General features: G+C 40.2%; 1 protein-coding gene across 3 annotated transcripts; it reads right to left on the bottom strand.

Annotated features, from left to right (window-relative positions):
* Window positions 1–1,753: 1,753 nt before the first annotated feature.
* LOC141596705 (uncharacterized) lies at window positions 1,754–8,654 on the bottom strand. Of its 3 annotated transcripts, none has more exons than XM_074416938.1 (14): window positions 8,464–8,654; window positions 7,427–7,549; window positions 7,142–7,343; window positions 6,703–6,777; window positions 6,493–6,594; window positions 6,329–6,369; window positions 6,080–6,193; window positions 5,243–5,357; window positions 4,496–4,686; window positions 4,302–4,418; window positions 3,615–3,695; window positions 3,130–3,368; window positions 2,977–3,016; window positions 1,754–2,492 (listed from the first exon to the last, which is right to left on the bottom strand). In XM_074416938.1, the coding sequence occupies exons 2-14, from the start codon at window positions 7,472–7,474 to the stop codon at window positions 1,908–1,910; spliced, it is 1,950 nt and encodes a 649-aa protein (XP_074273039.1). In that variant the 5' UTR covers window positions 7,475–7,549; window positions 8,464–8,654; the 3' UTR covers window positions 1,754–1,907. The 3 variants fall into 3 exon arrangements, with proteins under 3 accessions (XP_074273039.1, XP_074273038.1, XP_074273040.1); XM_074416937.1 differs by lacking the exon at window positions 8,464–8,654 and adding an exon at window positions 7,871–7,963; XM_074416939.1 differs by lacking the exon at window positions 8,464–8,654 and adding an exon at window positions 7,876–7,944.
* Window positions 8,655–19,211: the final 10,557 nt, after the last annotated feature.

The following is a 19,211-nucleotide window of genomic DNA, read 5'->3' on the forward strand; positions in this document are numbered from 1 at the left end:
AACTGTTACGGCTCATTGTATGGATCAAATTCACATACGCAGTACACGCATTAGCTACTCTACATGTTCTTTTCATTTAGCACACATTCATCAGTTGGGACTTGGGAGACTTGGAGCATTCTGGCCAAATGTGGGAGCTAAATTATTGTAATTGCAGATTTGAAGGTAGTCAGATACCACCTAAAGAAGCATTAAGATGTCCTAAGTAAATACCAATTCATGAGGATACTAAGTAAACATAAAGGGCTTGCACCCTAACAGCAACGATTCGAGGGGTTGTCAACTCGTCATACTCATCCGCCTGCATTGAATTGGCTTTGATGCAGCCTATCCAAACTCATACTCCGTAGAAATATACAAACAGGCTTTGGCATTATCTTACTTCACACTTATGTCTGTCATTTAACGAAGTTTCAAAATCATTCAATTAGTGATCTTTATTGCTCCCAATTCAACTACACATTTGAGCTATAAAACAACCAATCGACTGCAGCTTCAAAGATTTAACCAATCTCCGATCAATCCATTCAATAATCAAACAACTACAAACAAAACCGATGACGCTACAATAAAATTACATGAAGATGACGCTGCTAACATCCAAATTTGTTCCCAAGCCAAAGAACAAACTTTGCTATACAATAACCTTGACATATAGGTTAAGTTTGTATATTATGGATCATTAAGAATTAAGACGAAAGATATACATGGGTATCAACGGCTTTGTACATTACAACACAAGTCCCTTCGCCAGGTGTGTAGCATATGAAAATTGATTCATCGATCGCTGTCATTAGTACCCAACTTGGTAATCTACAATGACTTGAAAATTACCAATAAAAAAAAGACAATTGAAAGCTTAATTACCATAGAAGATAATAATGAAAATAAGAACATCATAATAAATTACACTCCCTCCATCCCACTTTTATTGTCCCCTTCCCCTTCAAATTTTATCCCATAATTATCATTAAACATTAGCATTCTCCAAAATCCTAATTCAACAAAATACGGAAAGCTTAACTAAAAAACAGAGCAATCCCATTAAAAAGCAATTAAATGAGTGAGTAATCTTGAACCTGAAATCATAGTGTCATTCATTATACCAATATAAAAATTACGAACAGTAATATTATCATTGTATGGAAGGATAAAGTATGCAAACTTACAAATATTATACAATATCTCCACTAAGGCTATTGCAATTCATGGAGTTTATGAGGGACAACTCCATTTTATAGAGAGGAGGGTCAGCGGTTAAAGAGACTCCAATTTATGCATGATGAATTAATAATTAAAATTAATTAGGAAGTAAAGAGGGGGAATGGAAGAGTTCCAATAAACTGAAAAGCATGTCGAAGAGACGGAGGACTTAAAAAGAATTTTGAACGCTCAACTCAACAACAATGAGAGGAAATTTAATAGACTAATTAATTTTTAATATTTTTTAGCTCAAGCAAAGAATTTTCTAGCGAGGCTACGCTACCTAGTACACAAACCACAATAGTTTAGAAAATTGACACTTAGACTACTGCGTGGCATTTCTAAATCCTATGTGGATTTGTCTACATGGAGTTTATGGGTCATTTTAGCCTAGGCTTTTAATAGTATTTTATAGATTATTGTAGACGATCTCATATAAGAACTTATGTGACCTCAAATTTTATTCCCCTTGTATTAGTTACCGAGGTAAAAATATTTATATCACGTATTGATTTCGTGATAGAATAATAGTAAATATATTTCGTGATGAAACATTATAAAAGTAGCATTGCGAATTACTCCGTACTTCGCCAGTATTACACAAACCATGTATAAGAATTGCACGCACATAATTTTACTGAAGCATTTTGCTTTGGAATAGAAACCAAGGCAATACAAACTTACAAAGTGCTTTGGAATAGAAACTAAGGCAACACAATTTGCTGGGATAGTATGATATCAGAAATGGTCTTTCCATGGCGGTCAATCCTCCTAGAGCAATTAACGCCACTGTCGAGAATATTGCGAACGACGACATTCAGAGATCCAGTCCCTTTAACATCATAAATCTCAACTTTTACATTTTCTGCAACCCATTTATCTCTCTTCTGAATATATTCTGCTGCAAGAAAGGGAGAAGGATTCAAAAGAGGAGATAGTACTTCCTTGACCCATTGCGTGGTTATGATCGTCTTTAACCTCTCGATATCTGAGGGGGAATGTGGGATTATCGAGAAGTTAATATCGTTCCCTTTATCTCCGACCCTGCTATGTGCAACTTCATAGAGAGAAACCTTCTTGCCAGAGGGTGCAGGTGACCGTTGAAGTTCATTTGATACAGTTTCTGGGTTTTGACTGTATAAATCATCGACCTTGACTGGTAACGGGAATTTGTGCGGTACAGATACTTGAGTCTTGGGTTTCTTCGGGTTACCGTGATTTTCGCTGTGTGGGGTACCCGTATCTGTGCTTTTAGCCCCTATATGCCAGAAGATAGAGTCACGTCCAACCTGCGTAAATTTAATTATTAACATTTTTCTAGTGAACAAAAAGGAATGCGGAAATTGTCTTATTTCCCTCATCAAGAGTCACTGGTTTTTCTCGAACTTTTTTCAGTGAGAGATTAAGAATCACTATGTATTTTACACTTGAACTGCCCAGTTCCAGTCAAACATTGACTGTACAACACCATTATCCTAGTAGCTCAAAGCACCTATAGGCTATAGCAGGGTTAGGCATGTTGGATAATCGAAATTTAACCCGGCAAACACTAAGTTTGTTTTCGTATGAGTTCTGATGAAAATGCATAGAGAATTGCATCTGACCGACCATTACTTCACAATATATAACTTATATAACTTATAAGTAGGATGGACAAATCACTCAGCTCTTGTACTCTTGAGTCTGAGATCTGCCAATGATTCAAAAGCCAAACAGATACAGTACTGACCACTCACAGTAAAAGCACTGCAGAAGGGAATCAAGGAAACATACCAAATGCTTTTCCAGAAGGATTTCTTTACGATGTCCAGAACTGCATTCCAGGGAAAAATATCATGAGATTTGAGAATAACCGGTTACAGAACCATAAATTCTTCATATATTTCAAAAAAAAAAGAGTGAAATGGGAAATACATACTCAGTTACCTGATTCCACCACAACCTGCAGGTCCATTAGTATACAACGCAGTGAACTCTCTGACGAATTGAACTGCGTGTTCCTTTGATTCAAATAACCCATCCATGCGTAACCTTATATCTCGGCAGCCAGCTTCCATTGAAGTTAGACTTTCACTGTTCGCCACTTTCAGACTATCAAGTCCGATAATATAAGAAATTATGCAGCTATTTTTACTCGGATATGATTCTTCCATCCAGGATCTAACCTGAAAAGGTATTAAATCCATGAGCCCTCATGTCATATGGTGATTATTTTGAGTTCTTGGCTGGACACAAACCAGACCAAAATGGATAATTTTACCCGGTGAACTGGGTATCTCAAAGTCTGCCCCCTTTATTGAGGCCAAATATTCTGCCCTTCCACCCTCGACACCCCCTCCTTCCTAGCGAGACAGTCACCTGCATGCTAGCGGGATTTTTATTTGTTTTTTTAAGCCAAAATGTAGACTTACCAGATACTCGGCCAATCTTGCTCGTTTTACACATTGGTAACCTCCATAAGATATCTCTCCCCAACCTTTCCATCCAGATTCCTGTACCAGACAAGAGAAGAACAAGAACACAAATGAACATGAACAATTCTAGAACACAGAGTTTTTCACACATTGTCCTGACATACTGATTACAACCTAAAAAAGGATACACATCCACACTAGTGCACGAGGAGTTCACCCAGTAAAGTTGAAAAAAGAAACTAAAGAAAGAAATGTAAACTACTCTCGTGGTCTTGCTCCTAATCAAAGACCCCCAGTTCCTGTGAATAACTTGTACGATCTTTCTTTTACTAAAGAAAAAGAGGAGAAACAACAAAATATTCCTTGAAAATAATGCAAGGATTAAACCCAATTGCAGTCTCACTTTTCTTTACTCCTTGTTCAGATACATAGATTTGGAGGGAAAGAGAAGGGAAAGGAAGAGGGACAGTTTCCCTAGTTTGGATGAAAGAAAATATGGGAAGCGACTCAATTTCGTCCCGCACCTCCCTTTCCCTCAAAATCCCCTAATCCAGTCGGTGATTTAAACATAAGCACGATGATGCCGGATAATTACAAACTACCAGGATACGGATCATTGCTCTGCCGAAAGCTACATTTATAGCTGTGGGGTATGGATCAGCAAGGTACGGACATGTTCATTACCTTTGGTACTAACTGTAGAAGCTTCTCAGGAGTTGATGTTTTCGATGGTTTCGCTCCAGTGCAGAGAATTTTGTTGCTTGATAAGGATTCAAATGTCACATCCCGGATATCTAAGACCTGGCTAACAAGAATGATATCCTAAATCAGTCATCTCGAGTAAATTCCAAAAGAACAAACTTTAGGATCTATCATACCACATCAGGAGTAATATAAGCACTTGGATCAAAAATCTCATAGAGGAGCTGTTGAGCACAAGTACTGAAATTCAGAATACCACCGCTGCCATCTGCTTTTGCTACACATACTTGTCCTTTGTAACTTACTTCGGCAAAAGGAAGTGATAAATCTAAAAGACATGAGGGAGATAGATCTCTATATTTGTCTCCTGCATGAAAATAAAGACTGATGGTTAGATGTAATGTCGGATGCACGTCACAAGACCCAGGATCCTTGAACACCGGAAAGTTCTCTTTTGCCATTTCCCTTTTAATTGTGCTTAAAACAACAACAACAACAACAACAACAACAACAACAACAACAACATCAGAGCCTTAATCCCAAAATGATTTGGGGTCGGCTGACATGAATCATCCTTTCGAACCGTCAATGGTGAACGCACGCCTCAAAATGCGAATAAAAAAAGGGAAGATGAAAAACAAAAAGGAAGAACGAAAATGTAATGGAAAGTCAAGGTAAACTTAGGGGTTTTAAAATCGAATTCCGTCTTTCTTTTATAAAAACTTAAAATTTAAATCGAGAGAAAAGATTAGTTGTGCTTAAAACATTTTAAATTTTTGTATAATAATATTTTTGCAATATTCAACAGGGTTCTAGGTCCGCAGTTGTTAGATATAGATTAGATAGCATGTTAAAGCATTGTAATATGGAGGAGCTAAGACTACCATAGTCAGTCTTAAGGATTATGAACATTAAGAACAAACCTGGATGCATAAAGTAACCTCCAGTTAGCTGACAACCACACTCCAAAAGGTGACCAGCTAAAGCCCCCTGAGCTAGCTGCTCCAGGTCATCCCAGTTCCAGCCCAGTTCATAAACCTAAGGGTAGGCATATGTCACTTGGTTTGGGGTCATAACCGTGTCCAACAAAACACTCAAGAATATGGAACTATTTGACACTCACCGATACAACATTTCTAGTAGAGATACGAAGCATACACTATGGTTTTTGACAATTTATAGCGCTGTCTCAAACATTTTCCCATTTCACTTTAAAACTCAACATTTCATATTTTAATGATATATTTTTTCTAGAAGACGTGTCCGACCGTTACAGGTAATCTCATTTTGAGACAGGGTCCCCAGCGTCTCATATTTAGAGATTGCGAGTACACCATCTTGATAAAACACAGGGCATAGGTTATTGAGATGATACAACAAACTACACAAGGGAATCAATTACAGTGAGCATAGAACCTTTTTTTTTTGGTAGTTAAGGCTCCGCCTTGTTATTTTCAACTCATTTTTTTAAATATTGGAACTATTATCTAGCAGTGATCACAAGACCAACCAGTATTTTTATAAGTATATCAGAATTAATAGCTGAGTACACAATTCAAAGCAGCTTTTGAGCTCTTCGATACAAATATTTAAGCATTGTATCCAGGGAAACCAGTTCTAGAGAAGGGTGTGCAACAGAGACCTTCATTGTTTGTGTTATGCTATGATTTGAGAATTAACTTCATCAAATCTGACACTTCATATATCTAGGTATGTGCATTCTTGATTTCTCAAGGAAGGCAGCATGGACAAATTCTTACCATTGGGCCAAGAAATAGAGCAGCATCTGCTACACGACTGGTAATGACGACATTTGGCTTGTATGATTCAAGACACCTGACGATAGGAGCTGCTCCTAGATACGTGCTAATACCCTTCAATATCACGGAAGAGAAGAAATCTTCGTTAACACTCATAGCACTAGTTCTTATATATAGCAGTAAAATAAGAGCATAAGGGACAAATTGCTCATGAAATAAGAGCATAAGGGACAAAGAGTAATGTCTTACACCATCCTTGACTAAACCATTTTTTGTTGGACATCCTAACCCTGAATTACAAGAAAAACATTATGAAAGCAGTGGATTTTCTGAGATTCAGTACTATGAAATTTGGCTTTTATAACGATCAGGTAAACCAATTTTTTTATCCAATGCAATAAAACAGCTGTTACCTGAATCTTTCAAGTCAATTTCATGAGCAATAGCTACTGTTATGCTGAGCCCCAGGCTGCTGGCAGTTTCTAGGACCTTCTGTTGAGCACCAATTGGATCCACTTCATGCGAACATAGCCGGATCAGACAACATAAATGAACAACAAATCAGATTGACTCGTTAATTGAATGTAATATGAAACTTCGTATAACACTAAAACGCTACTTACTTGCACCCATGTTTGTAATTATGCATGTTCCTCTCTGCAGTGCCAAAGGTAAGAGCATCTGCATCCACTCAGAAACTGTATACATATCATACATCAAGTATCAACCAAGGGCAGCGGAAGTCTCACAAAAGGATAGGAAACCACACCACAAGACCATTCCATATTCACTAATCAGTAATCATCCATTTCAAATTCGGTTTGTGGGTCATGGAAATAAAGCAGAATGGCTCATTAAATTGTTTACGGACTTTACGCTACTTTTTACTGTGAGATAGCAGTCAACTGTATACATATCATACATCCAATCTCCCTTACCCCGCCATTTGTGAGAGTTCTTGAGTTATTGGGGGTAATGTACTCTCTCTAATCAGCATTTAAAGATAGTACAATAACATAACGATTGCCATGGTTCAAAAACTGTGAATGTAAAAAGACATACTGCGTGGATCATAACCGTCTCCCCCTGACTGCTTCTCTTTGTAGCGGTCAGCTAGAGTACGCTCAGCAAGGCATTCAAGAACAAGATAGTTGAGTTTCTCCACACTTTGAAGCAATTTAAGAGCTGCCCTTGGTCTGTCACCCGAAAATCCAGCTCCACAACCAATATAAACATTATCGAGCCTCCTTTTAGCATTGACTCTCTGAACACATTCATCCAACAGTGTCAGTCAATAATATATATATTAAAGCATGATATGCAGTTGAACTTAGATTGTAACCTAACCAGTTTGATCAAACAATTATCGATTTCATCATCGCCTACAGTTTCCATCGTCCAACGGATCAAGTCACGTACTCCGACGGTTAAGCAAGAAGCTGTATCAGAGAAGATTCTGCGCAAAACTACCTGATATCATCACAAGAACAACAATAAGAGGGCTAAATCCCAAATTGATTTGAGTCGGCTAACATAAATCACCAGTTGGAGTCGTGAATGAGAAATCACTGAAATAAAAATAAAAACTTATCATAGTTGGAAAAATGTAAATTATTGAAGCTACAAAACGGACTTGGGTAACTTGCTTACTAAGAAGTAAGTAAGAACTCAAGAACCAAAATTTATCCAACCGAATATGATCAAGTTTCACCATCTCAGTTTTCAAATAAGCAAGTGAAAGATAATGCAACAATCTATTCACAAACATTTAAACTGGTCAAAATGTACAACCTTACCCAGATGAAGGAAAAACACTTCCCTACCCATCTACAAGTCGGGTTTAGGGAAGTCGAGATGTACCCAACTTTACCCCTGAACAATTATGTATTTAATTTAAATGATAAATTTCCATACTCTTTGCCTACCCATTCAACTTCAACTTCAACTTCCTACTATTGTCTGAAAAACTTCCATCACTAAATTACCACAATCAATGCAACAGAACTTCCATAAGAAAAAAAATAACAGTACAAATTTCAAAATTTAATTGTTTTCCCTGGAAATATAAATTGGGATTTACGTATGTCCATTAAATCAATACAGCATATTAACAAAGTCAACAGTAAAACGGGTTATGATCAATTTTCATATAAAAATGTGTGATCAAAACATACTAAGACCACAAATTATTGAATAAGACGGTCTTAGGGCAGAGTGTAAATTAATCTGAGACGGTTCCTTATTGATTAAACACTCAACCATAATTACCAATATAAGTAGTAAGATACGCTCTCCCTCTAAATTATTTGTGTACCATTGATTAAATAAACAAAGAATATAGGAGTAAAAAGTAAACAAATAATTAGGATTGTAAAATAACATACCTCAGTTGGGATTCAAAGAAAACGATTTGAGTTGGATGTTTGTTGATATAGTGGGTGACAATTATAGTTGATTCTGAAAAATAGATATAGATATATCGGGAAAGTAGTGGAATACACATCAGGTGTAGAGAATGTAGTCAGTCATGTAGTAGGTTTTCCATGCACAAGAACTGAAATTGCACGTCATTTGTGTTTTTATAATGTGGATGATGTGCTTTTTGAGTTTTGATAATGTGAGGGAGTAGTTCAGATTATTTGTTTTAATTGACGGTTAAGTTTAAGAGTTGTGAATCTGAATTTTCCTTTTACATTGTACACTTGTATTTAATAGTTGTCTATGTTTTCAGTAAATTTCGTGCTAAAACTTACCTGCCTCAATCACACTTTCTCTCTCTATTTTTCTAGAGAGAGCTTTTTCTCTCTTTTTTGAGAGCAACGAAGCTTATTCCTTTTCACATTAACCAAAATCTTAATCATTTCACTTTAACCAAAAATCTAAATCATTGATTTCTTCTGCAAATAACCCTGCTTTTCCCATGCTAATTGGGTGTTTCAGGGAATCAAAGGGTTTTGTCCTAATTAACCTACAGCTACAACTACCTATTGCGTATTGAAGTTTATCTAATTTAACCAATTATCTTTCCAGTTGATCATTTTCAATGTGTCTCTGCAAATTCTAGCACTTTTTTTTTTTTTTGAGGAATCAAATTCTAGCACTTTTTAATAGGTTGTATTTTGAAGGAATCTAGGGTTTTTGTCCTAATTCTCCTATTACTATTACCCTATTCCGTATTGATCCGTCATTAATATCTCGTTATCATTACAAAACAGTTTCAATTACTGGGGGTTTCTGCTTTTGGAAGGATCGAGGTGTTCTTAAGGTTCTCCTTTTTCTGATGATTGGTGGAACGATTATGATTTCGGAGTGATCGTTTCTACTTCCCTTTTTTTCAAATCCCTTATTTATAGTCGGAGAAATGGGGAAATTCAATCCATCAAATTTCAATCCATCAATCTCCAATCACTCTAATAACTTAAAACATTGCTTTCATTTATCGCAAAATCCTAATCTTAATCAACCAATTTATACCAAAGATATGGACTATGAGAATGATGCTCATCCACAAAATTTCCATCAAATTCACCCTGGTGCTGAGTTCAACCCATCAAACCCTTTGCATGCAAATTTATGGAGGTACCCAAGGTCAGGTGGAGTCATTAACGTTGATCCAGCTGAACTGGGCAAATCAAGGGAGTTCTGGGGTAACTGTTGTCTGGGTTTTCTGGTAGATTATCGCTTATTTGATGCTGCCATGATCAATGAGCTGATACGGAGAAAATGGAGTACGAATGGGAGGATAAGAGTTTTCAAGATGGGGGATATATATGTTTTCCACTGTGAGGATACTGCTGACCATGAGGGACTTTTAGCAAGGAGTACGGTCAGCTTTGATGGTGCTCTAATGGTGATTGCCAGATGGTTCCCTGACACTATTCCAAGAACTGTACGATTCCCTTATGCGGAATTGTGGGTCAGGGTGTGTGGCCTGCCTTTTGAGTGCCTGAATATGCACGTTGCTCATGTAGCTGGTAAGTTGTTGAGTCACCATTATCAAGTAGAGCCTTTTGATGTTATTCCAAGTAATGACTATCTAAGATTAAGGGTCTGCCTTCAACTAAATGAACCCTTAATGCCCGGTTTCTTCCTGGCTATGGATGGGGGTCACTTGCTATGGGTCCAATTCAAGTATGAGGAAATTTTTAAGTATTGCATAAGGTGTGGAAAGGTGGGACATAGGGGATCTCAGTGTAGGGAGTCCATGATGAATGTTGTTTCGAGTATTAATGACATGATGGATCGTTCAGTGGGGAGGGGTTTCGTGGTTTTCCAAACAAATAGCAGTCACACCATGTTCAATCTTGACCTAAGGGCCACTCCCTCAACTACGAAGCATATCTCTTCGAAACTTCAGTTGGGGAATAGGAGGCTAGCAGGGGAAACCTTTAGAAGACAGGAAAGGGAAAGAATGGTTTTATTTGATCTGGGTATTACGCCAGGGGGAAGGGTGTCTCCGGGGATGAGGTTTGCTGTGACGGCCCAACCCTTTGCTGGGCCTGTTATATTTCAAGTAGGACCTGGAGCTGTACACATAGGTGAAACAGGTGAGAGGGTGGATAATAGAACCCGTGATTCTAATGGGGATGTTGAGATGAGAGAGGATAATAGAGTGGGACAAGGTAATGGAGACCAGTTAGAGGAACAAGGGAATCATCATGTTAGAAATGATGGTAAGGGACTGGGTCAGGCTGGAAATATAAGGGGTACGGAAGGATGGCTGAATGAGGAGGAGGGAGTTAACCAGGAGGACTATCATAGTGCTGAAGAATATTTTGAGGTGCCAGCTGCTGAGGATACTGGTCCTCACCACAATGAAGTCAATGGGGCTTATGTATTAGTGGATGATGGGGGAGATCCTAGGGGTGGGATTGACCGTGACTTGAGAATTCAAGATGCAATACGTGGAAGAGTTGAGAGTGACATGGAATGGGCAAGTATGGAGGATGAATATCGTGGTTTTAATCAAACTTTTGACCCTCCCTTGGAGGGTTTCCCTATCAGGTATCACTATCCTGAGGGGGAGGAACCAGTTGTAATACTCCGTATTTATAAGTCTTGGGGTACTCTATCGAGTAGCCCTTACTCTGTCGAGTAAGGGCAAGTTGCGAAATAAAATAGTTTCTGACCTGTTGGGTACTCGATCGAGTAGCTGGGGTACTCGATCGAGTAAGGGGTACTCGATCGAGTACCTTGGGGTACTCGATCGAGTGTCTGGTTTTACGGGGAGTTTTCTCGGGTTTTGTTAATTATGCGATTAAGGTATTTAAACATAATCGTCATTGTTTTAAATCACTTTTGCAAAACCTAAAACCATGTTTAAGAGAGAAAGCGATCGAGTTCATCTTCCTAATCGCATTCTTAGCAATTCCGGAGTTCAGACGGTCAGTTCTTGTCGTTGTTCGTGTCGTTGAGTTCCTTGCGTCAAGGGTAAGCTTTTAACATAATTTTTATAATGTTTAGTTAAGTTTGGTTAAACCCTAATTTAGGAATTGGGGGTTTTTATGTGTAGTATGTGATGTATGGCCTATGTGTGTTATATGATAGGAGGAGGGTTCGTAGAAGAGGCGTTTTGATACACGGTGTAGATACCGTCTCGCTTGTTGTGCTTTCGGTAGGATTTCTACTCGTATTAGTCCCATAATGGGATATTGGTGATGTCTTGTAGTTAGTTGTTTGATATGATGATTATGATTGTGATTATGATTGTGATTGGTTGTCTATGGTTCTCGAGATGCGTTCTCGGCTGAGTGGGGTCACTTGCGGGAGTGACTTCACGCCCTAATTTCGCCCTTCGTGGAACCCGCCACGGAAGGGGATGTGCACATTAATGGGACAGGGTTATCGCTCGGTATGATGAGCGGGGCTTAGGTGGGAACGGCTGCGGTCCCCATCGCGTGTCTGTCCGGTGGACGGTCAAGATTGAGATGATGGGAGTTGGTGGTGTGTGTGTGTGTGTGTGACGGTTCAATTTGTCTGTTTAACTTATTATTGTTATCAATATTGATTGTGTGATTAATCTTGACCCGGTGTTGTTTTGTAAACCTGCGGTGATCCATTCGGGGATGGTGAGCGAGGTATTGAGATAGAGTCTTGGGATAGCCGGGATGCCACGACATGATGATAGGAGTCTTCCGCTGTAGCCTTTAGTTTAATTACATTTCGATTAGACATCGTTTGAGAATAATGTATCGTACTTTTAGTTGGTTTCATGGATTGTAACTATGCGTTAAACTATTTATAATAAATGTTGTTTCGTTATTGTTGTTTGATTATCATTGCCTCGGGTAACCGAGATGGTAATGTCTTCATACCTGAGTGGTCCTGGTAAGGCACTTGGAGTATGGGGGTGTTACAAATGGTATCAGAGCGACGATCCTGAAACCTGTAACCAATGAACTTAATGAACGTAGGGAGTCAATTAAAATGAACCCGGGGTAAAAGTTGTAGGAGCTAGTGCAAAGGCTTGGGAGACGTCCTAAAGTCGCGGGGGTCGCCCTACAACTTTGAACCGGTCACATGGGGGAAGTGTTTGTCGAGTCGTATGTGTGTTTGGTTAACTTGTTTACAAATGTGATGGAATGTGTTGATTGTTGGATGTTCGAATTGAAAGTTGAGGAGGTAAAAGAAAAGTGATGATATATATAGAAACTGTTGATGAAATGATAGCATGTTGGATGTTTTACAACGTGGCAATTAATAGCATGATTGTTATGATATAATATGTGGTTTATAAAGTTAGCATGTTAGCATATGACGTAACATGCGGGTAGCTCTTACGAATTAGGGTTACTCGATCGAGTGGGGCTGACTCGATCGGGTGGGTTTTTGGCGATTTTGAGTCGAATCGAGTTTTGGGGCACTCGATCGAGTAACTAGGGGTACTCGATCGAGTAGAAAATCACTCGATCGAGTAGCCTAGATACTCGATCGAGTAGGAAAGAGATCAGAAGGTCTGTTTGGTTCTGGAGTTTGGGTACTCGATCGAGTACGTGGGGCACTCGATCGAGTAGCCCGTTACTCGATCGAGTATCTTTGGGAACTCGATCGAGTGGGTTCTGGGCATCGTGTTTTCGTGTTTTGAGGTTTAGTACGTGTGTTTATGTTTACCCTTTTCTTATATAGCTTCAAGATGCCGCCCAAGAGAACTGCTTTGTACGCGAGAGCTGAGCTTATGACCGTGGATGACATCGTTAAGATGTTAGAGCACCAGGATGCTCTTACTGAGACCCTGAAGAGAGTGAATGAGGACAAGGATAAGGGTAAGGAGAAGGAGGTTGATCATTCTAAAATCAGCCTCTATATTGCGAGGTTTAACCCGAAAGAGTACAAGGGAGTTGGGGAGCCTAACCTTCTTGATAGTTGGCCGAGAGAGATGGAGAACATATTAGATTTGGTTCACTGTCCCGATGAGATGAGGGTGGAACGACTGCGTTCTATCCGAGGGAGGGCAGGCAAGTGGTGGGATTGATGAAGGTGAGTGCTAAGGAGATATACACCAACCAAGGCTTACCCGCTATACCTTGGGAGGAGTTTCGTAGGGCTGTGAGGAAGGAGTTCGTGCCGGAGCATGTGAGGAGTAAGTTGAGGGAAGAGTTTGATAAGTTTAAGATGACCGCCGAGATGTCGGTGAGTCGAGTACTACGACAATTCAATGAGAAGTCCAGGTATCTTGAGGATATGGGTTTGAGTGAGGAGAACCCGGCATTGAGGTTTGAAAGAGGGTTGACTACCACGATTATGGATAAGTTACCCGTGGGGATCCTTACCGATGTTAAGGAAGCCTATGAGAGGGCCGGGAGAGCCGAGAGGCCGGTGGAGATGGCTCGGGAGAGGTGCGGTGGTGAGAAGAGGAAGTCGAGAGCGAGGGTGGTGGCCAATCTAATTATAAGAAAGGCAACCACAATCGATCTAAGGGGTTTTCTTCGGGTCGGGTTGATCTTTGGGGCTTCCTTTGGGCGTGGCCGTGGGAGTGTGAGTAATAGTTGGGGAGGGACCTGCTTTGGTTGTGGTGGTGTAGGCCACAAGAGACATGAGTGCACGAGTGCAAGGATCTTTCAGAGAGACCGCATAGAGCTTCGCGAGCAAATGACCGGCTGGATCATGGCCAAACCGGGGAAGTCGAGTTACAGAGTGGAGGCAACCGCAACGGCGGTAATTCTTATCGAAGACACCGACGAACAACAACAACAATCAAGGGTCGGGTGCTAAGCCGACCGCATCAGCCGATCTTGTCCCAGGAGGTGGACGGAAGACCGATGGCAAGTTGTTCATGATGGAGAAGAAGGCGGTGAGGAAGATGCGCATGTTATCACCCCGGTACATTCCTTGTTAATGGTATTCCTACGTTTGTTTTGTTTGATTCGGGGGCTTCTCGGTCGTTTGTGTCTTCGAGTCATGTAAAACAGTTGGGTTTGAGAGTATATGAGTCTGTTAGTGAGCAAGTTTTCATACCTTCGGGTGAGTCTGTATCGTGTGGGAGGTTGTTTAGAGATGTATCTTTGATAGTTGGGCAAGTTGATTTCCCTGTAGACTTGCTAGAGTTTCCTTTTAATGGTTTTGAGATGATAGTTGGGATGGATTGGTTAGGAAAGTATAAAGCTATAAGATAGATTTGTCATCAAAATAAAGTGTCCTTAAGAGGTCCTAAGGGTGTTAGTGTGTCTTATCGTGGGTTTCTAGTCAAACCCAAAGTTAAGTTGATTGCAGCTGTTACCTTGAAGTCTTATCTGAGGAAGGGATGCCCTTGGATCTTATGCCATGTGAGAGATGACCGGATAGAGAGTCCGCGATTGATGAGATACCGAGTGGTGGGAGAGTTTGCAGATGTTTTTCCAGAGGAGATTCCGGGGTTGCCACCGAAGAGGGAGATAGATTTCACCGTAGAGTTGAAGCCAGGGACGGGGCCAATCTCTAAGGCACCGTACCGTATGGGTCCTAAGGAGATGGAGGAACTTAGGAAGCAGTTGGATGATTTGATAGAGAAGGGATACATTAGACCAAGTGTATCGCCTTGGGGAGCACCAGTTCTGTTCGTGAAGAAGAAAGATGGGAGCTTGAGGTCGTGCATAGATTAAGGGAGTGAACCATGTGACGATAAAGAACAAGTATCCTTTGCCAAGGATAGATGACCTGTTTGATCAGTTGAGCGGTGCAACAGTCTTTTCTAAGATTGATTTGAGGTCGGGGTACCATCAGGTGAAGATTAGAGAGGTGGACATACCAAAGACGGCTTTCACGTCAAGGTATGGCCATTATGAGTATGTGGTGATGCCGTTTGGGTTGTCTAATGCGCCGGCAGTGTTTATGGATTTGATGAATAGAATCTTCAGACAATTCTTGGACCAGTTTGTAGTAGTGTTTATCGATGATATCTTGGTCTACTCTAAGACTAAGGAGGAGCATGAGGAGCATCTGAGGATCGTGTTGCGAACTTTGAGGGACCATGAGTTGTATGCTAAAGCTTTGTCCAAGTGTGAGTTCGGTTAGAGAAAGTTGCTTTTCCGGGGCATGTAATCTCTAAAGATGGGGTAGTTGTGGATCCGACGAAGATTGAGGCGGTGACAAAGTGGGAAGCACCAAAGAATGTTCTTTGAGGTTAGGAGTTTCTTGGGTTTATTTGGATACTACGGTCGGTTCGTGAAAGATTTCTCCAAGATAGCTAGACCGATGACAGCGTTGATGAGGAAAGAGAACAGGTTTCGTTGGGATGAGAGTTGTGAGACGGCGTTCCAAGCATTAAAGGAGCGTTTGACCACAGCTCTTGTCTTAGCATTGCCTGAAGGGAGCGAGAATTTCGAGGTTTATACAGATGCCTCGAAGAATGGGTTGGGATGTGTGTTGATGCAGAATGGTAAAGTGATTGTCTATGTGTAATACCCGCCCTTTTAGGGATCCTTTGACCAGCGTTGACTGCCCTTGGGAGCGGGAGTAGTCTTAGGAAGGTATACCAAAACCTGTTTGAGCTGCGTATAAGAGTGGTACTCGATAGAGTAGAGGCTACTCGATCGAGTAGCTAGGGTACTCGATCGAGTAGGGGGCCACTCGATCGAGTAGGTTGGGTACTCGATCGAGTACCGGTTTTCAGCGAGGGTTTTATATCGCGTTTTGTTAAATCCGCAAATCACTTCCGCCACTTTCCTCCTATCCTTCAGCCGCCTCTTTCCCTTCCCTTCACCTCAAAACCTCCATGGAAGCCTTTGTGAAGATCCTTATGCCTTAGGAGAGCGTCTCTTGAGTCGGGTAGCGGTCTTTTGCCTTGTCTCTCCCTATAGGTATGTCACAATCATCATCCGTGTCCTTGGTCTTCATAGTTAGGGTTTGCTTGTGAGTAATCTAGAGTTGTATTCTAGTTATAGGCGTTGCTTGGTCGCTGGACATATTATCTGTCGGCACGGATTGGTTGCGGTTGCTTAAAGGTAGGTTCGCCTACTCAGTTTCTGTAGATGGTCTAGTGTGTCGATCGTCATGGTAGTATTGTGTTTGTTTGATATCGTGATTGTGTTGTATTATGATTGTGGTGGTGATCGTTGTTGGTGGTTCTCGAGATGCGTTCTCGGCTGAGTGGGGTCACTTGCGGGAGTGGCTTCACGCCCTAGTTTCGCCCTCCGTGGAACCCGCCATGGGAGGGGATGTGCACATTAATGGACAGGGTTATCGCTCGTATGATGAGCGGGGCTTAGGTGGGAACGGCTGCGGTCCCCCACTGGCAGGGCTGGTCCAGTGGACAGTCAGTGACAGAGTTGATTGGATTGTGGTGAATGCGTGTTGGTTGTTAGTGTCGTTTGCATTGATAATTGTAGTTGCCGTTGTCTTATCTTATCTTATCTCAGTACTGACCTTGTGTGGTTGTTTGTTTGTTATGTGTCTGCCGTGATCCCTTATGGTGAGCAGTCGGTCTTAACAGGTGTTGGTGTTATTGATAGCTGAGGTCCGGGCAGGGATGAGTCTTCACGAGATATGATGGTCATAGCGAGTAGTCTTTGAGTTGTACCTTTGTATCGTATTTTGGTTTGAATCACTTGTAATATAACTTAATAGTTCTTTTATTGACGCTTGATAATTACTTTCCTCGGGCAACCGAGATGGTAACGCCCTTATATGCTAAGGAAGGCCTAGTTAAGGCTCCTCTGGATATGGGGGTGTTACAAAGTGGTATCAGAGCGACGATTTTGGAACCTGTAACAAATAAACAGAATGAACGTAGGGAGTCTAATAAAATGAACCTGGTGTATGTGTAATGGGAGCCCCGGCTGATGCTAGATTTTGGGTGAGTACGCGCCCTCATTTCAAAATCTTGGCCCCATGACGCTTAAGCCAGTCACATGGGATGGGAACGTGGAGTCCGTGTGTCTATGTGTGCTAGGTATGTTAACTGTGCCGGAGCTATTTCCGGTCAAGTCTTTGTTAGAATTGATAAGGGTGTATTAGCGATATATTAGACCGTGTGTGGTAATTGCCGATGAGATTAGTGAGGTTCTTTGAATGATTAGCGAGCTTATATGATAACTATGATATATGTGACGAAATCATACGTCATGGAGATGCGTGAAAGTGTGGAATCGAATGTGTAATATGAATAGTGGACACGTAGGTGTTTGCCATAAAATTAATGATGACGGAAGTCGTAAGTGAGATTATAGATCCTACCGCGATGACTGTAGTGATAATATTAGTATAGATGAGTAATAAATCGAGTCACGGTATATGGTGAGGTGTACATTCTTTGCTATTTAGTTGAAATTGTTCCGCTGCGTAATATTTGATTTATGCAAAATAAATTGCTTATGATAGAATGTGAAACATGGTAGATTAATTTGTTTTGAAAAGTATGCATTTATGTTATACGTGAAAGAATGAACTAATGTTAGTTTAAATGTTTCAATTTGGTAGTAATATATATAGTAAGCTTAAACGTAATACAATGACGTGAATGTGTTTATGGAAGATTCGGTAGCAGGTAAACCGAGTAGGGTAAGGGGTGTAGTGTAAGTGGAATAAACTTCATTTGTTTGACGATATGGTAGGCTTTGTTAATAATAGTAATGCGTGAATGAGCTTAATAATGATTGCCGAATTCCGAACTTAGTTGGAATCGACACGCTGTGTTGTTTTTGCAGGAATTTTCAAGTTACTTCGTACTTTTGATCGAGTACTTAACTATACTTGACCGAGTGCGAGTATTTACTTGACCGAGTAGACCTTGCTCGATCTAATTAGGAAGCTATGATGCCGGGATGTGGGAAAATTCCTGCAGTTACTCGACGATTTAGCTCCTACTCGATCGAGTAGGGTGGTACTCGATCGAGTACCCAAGGCACTCGATCGAGTAGGTTACTGTGCAGTAATTCCTACGGGTTTTCTTAAAACCCTTCCTCTTTCTATTTCTTCCTCTTATTTCTCTATATTTTGACACTTAACCTACTTCCAATTCCATATTTCCTCTCAAATCCTCTCTTTCTCTTGGGTTAGTAGTGAATCTTGGGGTTGATTTCTTAGCTTAATTTCGATTCTCCACTTTGTTCATCAATCAAGGTATGCTATTCTTCCTAATGTACATGGTTTATTGCTTTGAATGTGTTAAAATAGTGAGATAATCTGAAATTTTCGATTCACATGAGTAAGTAGTTGCTTAGATAGTTGAAATATGATTCACATGCCTTCTTTCCATGTTTGTTGGTGACTAATTGCTGTAAATTAGATTAGAAATTGCAAAAGTTGAACCCGAAATTTCTAGGGTTTCCAAAATTGAAATCGATTTTTGGTTGTTTTACAATGATTAGATGGTGGAATTGAGCCTTAAGTATTGTTTATATCATGTTGGAGGATAGATTTTGATGATTTTACCCTTAGAAAGTTGCCTTAAAACTCCGTCTTAAAAGTGCCTTATGGGAAATTCGTGATTCATAACTGAAAAAAAAAAAAAAAAAAAAAAAAAAAAAAAATTGATGTTGTAATCGACAGCATAAGCATGAGGTGAACTTCAATATGTTAATAGAAACAATGATTGATGAATACATGCCGCAATTTTCACAGCTGTAAAGACCGTCTGAAAATTTTAATTGAGTTGTTTTACATAATAGTGAAGGGTGATATTGATTTGTCATAAATTATCCATTCTCTTGAATTAGTA

Source organism: Silene latifolia, chromosome 8 (genome assembly GCF_048544455.1).
Source record: "Silene latifolia isolate original U9 population chromosome 8, ASM4854445v1, whole genome shotgun sequence".
Lineage (NCBI taxonomy): Eukaryota > Viridiplantae > Streptophyta > Magnoliopsida > Caryophyllales > Caryophyllaceae > Silene > Silene latifolia.